This window comes from Musa acuminata, chromosome BXJ3-3 (genome assembly GCF_036884655.1).
Source record: "Musa acuminata AAA Group cultivar baxijiao chromosome BXJ3-3, Cavendish_Baxijiao_AAA, whole genome shotgun sequence".
NCBI classification, from domain to species: Eukaryota; Viridiplantae; Streptophyta; class Magnoliopsida; order Zingiberales; family Musaceae; genus Musa; species Musa acuminata.
The window spans coordinates 11,342,086-11,348,307 of NC_088351.1; the positions used below are offsets into that span (position 1 = coordinate 11,342,086).

At 37.1% G+C, this 6,222-nt stretch overlaps 1 protein-coding gene across 1 annotated transcript; it reads right to left on the reverse strand.

The window, feature by feature from the left end:
- Positions 1-263: 263 nt before the first annotated feature.
- LOC135634308 (uncharacterized) lies at positions 264-5,044 on the reverse strand. The gene is made up of 6 exons (XM_065144694.1): positions 4,858-5,044; positions 2,977-3,252; positions 2,668-2,802; positions 2,094-2,150; positions 1,817-1,951; positions 264-660 (listed from the first exon to the last, which is right to left on the reverse strand). Exons 2-6 carry the CDS (start codon positions 3,247-3,249, stop codon positions 646-648), a joined length of 615 nt encoding a protein of 204 aa, XP_065000766.1. The 5' UTR covers positions 3,250-3,252; positions 4,858-5,044; the 3' UTR covers positions 264-645.
- Between the last annotated feature and the right edge of the window lie 1,178 nt (positions 5,045-6,222).

Below are 6,222 nucleotides of genomic sequence, written 5' to 3' on the forward strand. Positions count from 1 at the left end.
GTATTTTATTTTATTTATTTATATCCTTAATATCTTCTTTTAACTACACGAAAGATGATACTTAAGTGACAGAAACACCAGGTAGCGCTCTCCCTTTTTACGGAATGATGAAAACAAGTAGAGATTTTTACCAAATATGCTACGGAAAACAGTTTTGAGTGAACAAAGTTATCGAACAAATCCACTTGTTTTTAATTAATGACGGAAAATGGAAACAGCAAGATCAGCAAAATGTTCAAAAATGTGTATGATGACTTCACATGTGAAGAACATCGGATATCATTGAGACTGTAATCAGTGACAACCTGATACTGATAAAACTTTGTACACAGACATCGATCATTTACCATGTAAGATTATATTTTGATACGTGAAACTTTAAAGATAATACAGAAGGCTGGCGTGAACTAATGCATGCACGAGATTATGAACATCTTGACTCCGTTCAGGTTACTTTGGGGACATCATGTGACCACAAGGATCAAAGGCACATCAATTGAGATAATTTCAATATTGATTCACCAAAGGTGTTGAATTCAGCAGAGTGATCCGAGTGTCTCGTTAAAAATGCACAAAAAATGCATGATTTGCCTGCCAATCACTTGTAGATCCACTCGCTAGAACGGCCCCCAGTTTCATCCATGTCTATGAAGATGCTGACTGCCTAAGACGGGAAAAGTTAAGTATTGTGAGAGCACAAGCAAAATGCATAAGACCCATAATATATCATACAGCTAAACTTAATCCCACAACTTCCCTGCACTTTCACTAGGAAACGTGTGTGAATCTTGCAGCAGGTTACACACAGAGAAATCAAGAGTAATGTTGTAAAAATGTAAAGATTGTAGATTGTCTAACTAACAGTTCAATGAAGTTGGCAACTCAGTATCCAGGCAAAAATCAAACTATGATATTGCTAGCACTGACTGTAACAAAGGCTAGAGCTTTCCTTTTACTTTACCATTCAATCATGCCATTTTCTGTTGTGCTTGCCAGGCAAAAGACAATCAGTTGATCAGAGCATCATCTTCATCGGGACTAATTTATCAGGTTTAAGTGAAGGACATGTTGTAGGAATATAGAGCTTAACCAGATATCTTTACTTCTCTTTTTTTACCAATTCAGATACAAACTAAAAATAACATAGCAGCAGCCTGATGACTAATCGTATCATCATTTGACTGTTCATGTACAAGTCATACACAAGGCAAAGATTTTACCAGTCATTATGAGCAATTCGAAGTGGCACACGAGGCAAACAAGTCTTCACAGAATCAAAACTTAATCAATGACAGTTGACTCACGTGTAAGACCACCTAGGTGATAAGGATGTCAATGCTAATTGGATGAAACAAGTCATTCTAGCATATGGATCAATTTTCATGTGGCTAATTTTTTAGAAGAAAGAATATGCTAGTGTCGTCATGGCTAAAACAATAAGCCATTCATAATTATCTTGAAAGGTCCAAAATGCTTTATTTTATGAACAAATATTCATAGATCTGCCTTAAAACTTTTTGGTCGCAGTTATATAATACAAACTAGAAACAAAAGGTGCCTATTTCGCCGAAGGGTGGCACTTAAATATGGCAACGTTAAGTATATAAGCTTACAAGTCTGAGAAAAATAAATGAAGTATGCAGGAAGACTTTTCATGAGAGTACAACAAATAATCATATTCTATATATGAGATGAAAAGACAGTACATAGGAAATATCATACAGTAATTGGAATCATATTTATGAGCTAACATATAATTTGAAAATAAACAAAACTATTCGTTAATTCAATCATGCAAAGTCGGTCAAAGATATACTTTTCCTATTCGAGGACGTTCCTTCGATTTAGCAAGGCTATTCCGAATATGTGAGACAGCTCCCCAACACTTCAACGTATTTGCTATGTCATCAAGTCTCAATATATACTCCTCTTCAGTCAAGGGAAAGGATCTCTACAGAAAGAACAAAAAACTAACATTAAAAATAAGATGTGCATACTGAAAGAAGCCACCAAAATTGGAACTTGCATCGTTAATTTTGAAGTCTGTTGAAGGCAATGCTCAGATAAGTAAGAATGGCAAATATTAAGTATACCTGCTCCATGTATTTCCACATGACATTCATTGCCAGCAAGTTTCGTCCCATAAATTCCTGTACAAAATAGAAAACATTCATACTACAACAAGGGAGGGAAGTTTCTTAAAAGAATAACACTATTGTAAAAAGTTTTATTAGCTCAGACTCATGGATTGCACAAGCACTGCACATTAACACATGGGAGATCAGATTTATTTGTTTCATGGGATTCAGATATGATATTTCCAGCAAGACACAAGTGATCACCTTATATCAACAAATTGAACCATGTACGATGACATCCCTGCACACCTTATATCAACAAAGTACCAGCGTAGTCACATGAGTGACAACTTCATTACACATAATAGAACACCTGGGAGAAATTTAACTAAGCCCATATTCTTTTTGCTAAGTACAAACTTGAGCATTTAACAATGATGGCATGTTACATATCTGTTCATGCTTAAAGGACATTATTCCATTGATGTTACACACGCTGTTGCACAAACAATAATTATAATCCAAGCCGTATAAATTTTGCACCATATATTTCTCCACGGTTAAGCTCAATCCCAAGGTAAGAAAATACCTTCTTAATTAGTTGGACATCATATGATCTACCATACTTTTTCCTGATTAGAGTTGCAAGATCCGTTCCACTAAAAGTTGAATCATCTATTCCAATTATTCGCTCCAAATAATCACGGGATAACCCACCGTTAACCTACAAGGATAATCCCATAGTGGAGTTAAAATTTGTCTGAAATGAATCACATATGTCAATGTATTACATGAAATTGATGATAAAGATGGATTATAGATGTTAATTTTTTATTTGAATATCCAGAATAAACCCTGACAAATAAAAGAATTGAACAAAGACATTTGACAGAAATACCTCTTCCTTTTTAGTTTCCGGGTCCTTCTCATCATCATCAGAGCTGTTTGATTCTGCTTCATCGCTGACTGCTCTTACAATAACCAGCCTAGAACATCGTGTTCTTCCATGGATACTAATGAGTTGTTGATGTTTAGCACTTGGTGTCCCTCCAGGAGGCAACTCTGTGCCTGAATATCCCAAACATTGTATTTTACTTACTCTGCTCTTTATGGAACTGTCAAAGACTCGAAGTGGTAAATTTTGAGGATGGCTCGAGATGACACTCATCATATCCTGAAACCAAACTACATGATATTTAACTAATGAATGTGAATCTATTTAGAAATATGAACAACGAATCAACAATATGAACAAAATGGAAGTTCTACAGAAAGAACATTAAACGGATTGTTTTCAAGAGAACATATAGCAATTATTGGAGACCCATGCACATGAGAAAGAGAAAGGAGGTCTTTAGTGAACTATTAAATTAGCAAACACTATTGATGTGATAATCAAGAGCGAAAAATTCTAATGCATAGGAGGACACTCATCGTGTGACATGTCAATCAAGATATTCTTAGATATTGCTAGAGACAACTTTCCCAAAAAGAGAAATGTCCATGAGCCACTAACTAGCACCCCAAACATCTAGCATTGTGATAGAAAGATTGTAATGGAACTACATAAATATATATTAAGAAATAGTTCAATACAAGCATGGAAGATCAAATATGGTTTCTTAGAATGTTTTTTTGCTAGAAACAGAGCTCTCAATATAATAGTCAAGAAAAGAATCAATATGTCAAGATCCATGAATGAAACTAGCACAAAGAAGTAAATAATAATGATGCTTTTTATATTTATTAAGTACTAATAGTTTGCCGTGAATAATATAGACTAGCTTCCCCTTGTAAAAGATAAAGAATTGCTCGATCTAATAGGTGAATCCAGTAGGTCATCACGATGAACCCATGCCTTCATGTATGTGTCACAGATCAATTGAGATATGCTCGATGCAAAACCCAGTCGTGCATGGCACTTGCTTGAATTACTACTAACCAACCCCAGTTAGTTAGCGCTAGTGGATCAATAGTGACAAAAGGCTGTGCGGGCATTGCCTTTGAAATCCCACACAAGCAGAGATAATTAACTCGTACAACCATTTCCAGTACAAGAAAACATCAAAAGAAGACTAAAAACCCTTAGATTCAGAATAAAGAACACAACAAGGTGAGAATAGGATGGTCCACGAAGAAAAGACAAAAGAGGAGGTTATAACCAAAATAAACACAATAGTGCATTATTTACCCAAAAAAAGGAACAAAAAGAAGAAAAAGGAAGACACAGCCCAAAGCACAAAGCTAACTTGTGAAAAAAGAGGTGAATCTCAGAAGAGCTCGGCAAATAAAGAATGAAAAATTGGATTCAAAATTGCATGACTGATTTGATGAGTACCTCATTCAACCATTTTACGAATATGTTGACTCGTTACATACACAAACGCCGATACAAAAGATCTGCAGAAAGAACTATCAGGACAAGGTTCTCGAAACATTCTTGAGAGATCAAACAAACAAGGTGACTGATCGCATACATAAACGCCAATAAAATTGAACTGAAGAAAGAATTATTAGGACAAAGTTCTTTAAAGATTCTTGAGAGGTTATAGAACCAAGATATAGAAAAAAGTAACACAGAAGCATTAAATCCTCCAATATCGCCTAACATTCACCATCTTAAACAACTAATAACCCTCTATCGTTTAATCATGAAAATTCTACAAAGGTTTTTGAGCAGAGAGTAAATGGAACGTCTACCTCCTTTATCCAGAAAAAAAAAAAAAAAAAAAAAATCAAGAACCGGAAAGCAAGGGAGTTAAGGGGGAGAACCACGGACCTCGCGGTGGGCATATAATAGAGAATCGATCTGATGCACAACACTGCGGCGGCCCCAAGAAACCCAAACGATCAGCAGATCGCAGGTGGAGATGGGGGAGGATGATGGATTAGGGTAGCCGAGGTCGGATGGGATAAGAAAGAGATGGAGAGCCTCATGTCGTTTCTCATGGGGAATTAGTGATGGGCGGTGCGGAAAAATGTGTCGAAACGAATGGCTCAGGAAAAGAGAAAGAGAAGGAAGGAGCCAACCAGCGGAGACGAAGCAGTGGCGCGAGCATCTCCAATCGACGACGGTCCCTGCGGAAAAGACGAACAAATCGACGCCTTGTGTCGTGACCTAACTGCAAAGTGTTTCGTGGCGGCATCGTATCGCAATGCTGATACGTACACGGCCAAGGAAGCGGGCGTGTGATGGTGGTGTGCTGATACATCAACTAAATGTGACCCAAACAAAATCCTAGTTATCATATGATTCAATTGAGTTGCCTCCAGCGCACACACTCACACGCTGCGTCTCAATCCAATATAAAATGGCCAACGAAACCCATATCTAGAGATTAGATGTATCTATATATATTAAAATATTTGTGCGACTTCCCATCGCGGGCTAATTATAAATTAACCTATGTAGTTAGATCTATCTATAGGTTTAAAAAAAATTATATTAAAATTTATATAATTATAAAAATAAAACATATAAGTCTATTTACTCTAACGTCATCAGTTTTATCGATGAAAACATAAAAATAATAGGTAAAAAAATAATTTCAATGTTCCGATCGATGATGATGGATGGCATCGGTATTAGTGGACGATGACACCGCTAAGGGCCACGGGTGGCTACTATAGATGAGGAGAGCAGCGACGAGAGATGAGGGTCGCTCGACGCAATTACCAAGCGGCCTTGTCGTCGTTGCTCAACAACTATGTCGATGTCGATGCAGATGCAAAGTGACAAAAGAGCTGCTCATTGCATCGACATCAATACATTTATCGAATGATGAAATGACCGTTCGACATCTGCATCAACGCCAACATAAATGCAAAGCGATGCCACTCTACATCTATGTCATCGTTGATGCAGATGCTATATAACCCTTTCGTCACTTGGCAACAATGTCAACATAATGAACGACCCTTTTGTCACTCTATATCTATGTTGACATAGTGAGCGACCCTTTTACCGTTCTGCATTTGTGTCGATATCGATATAGTTATCGAGCGACAAAAGGGTCGCTTGACATTTGCATCAACGGCTCTTTCCCCGCTCGAGAATTGCATCGACGTCGACGCAGATGCAGAGCGACGAAAGAGTTGCTTAACAACTGCATCGATGTCGATGTAAATACAAAGCGACCCTTAT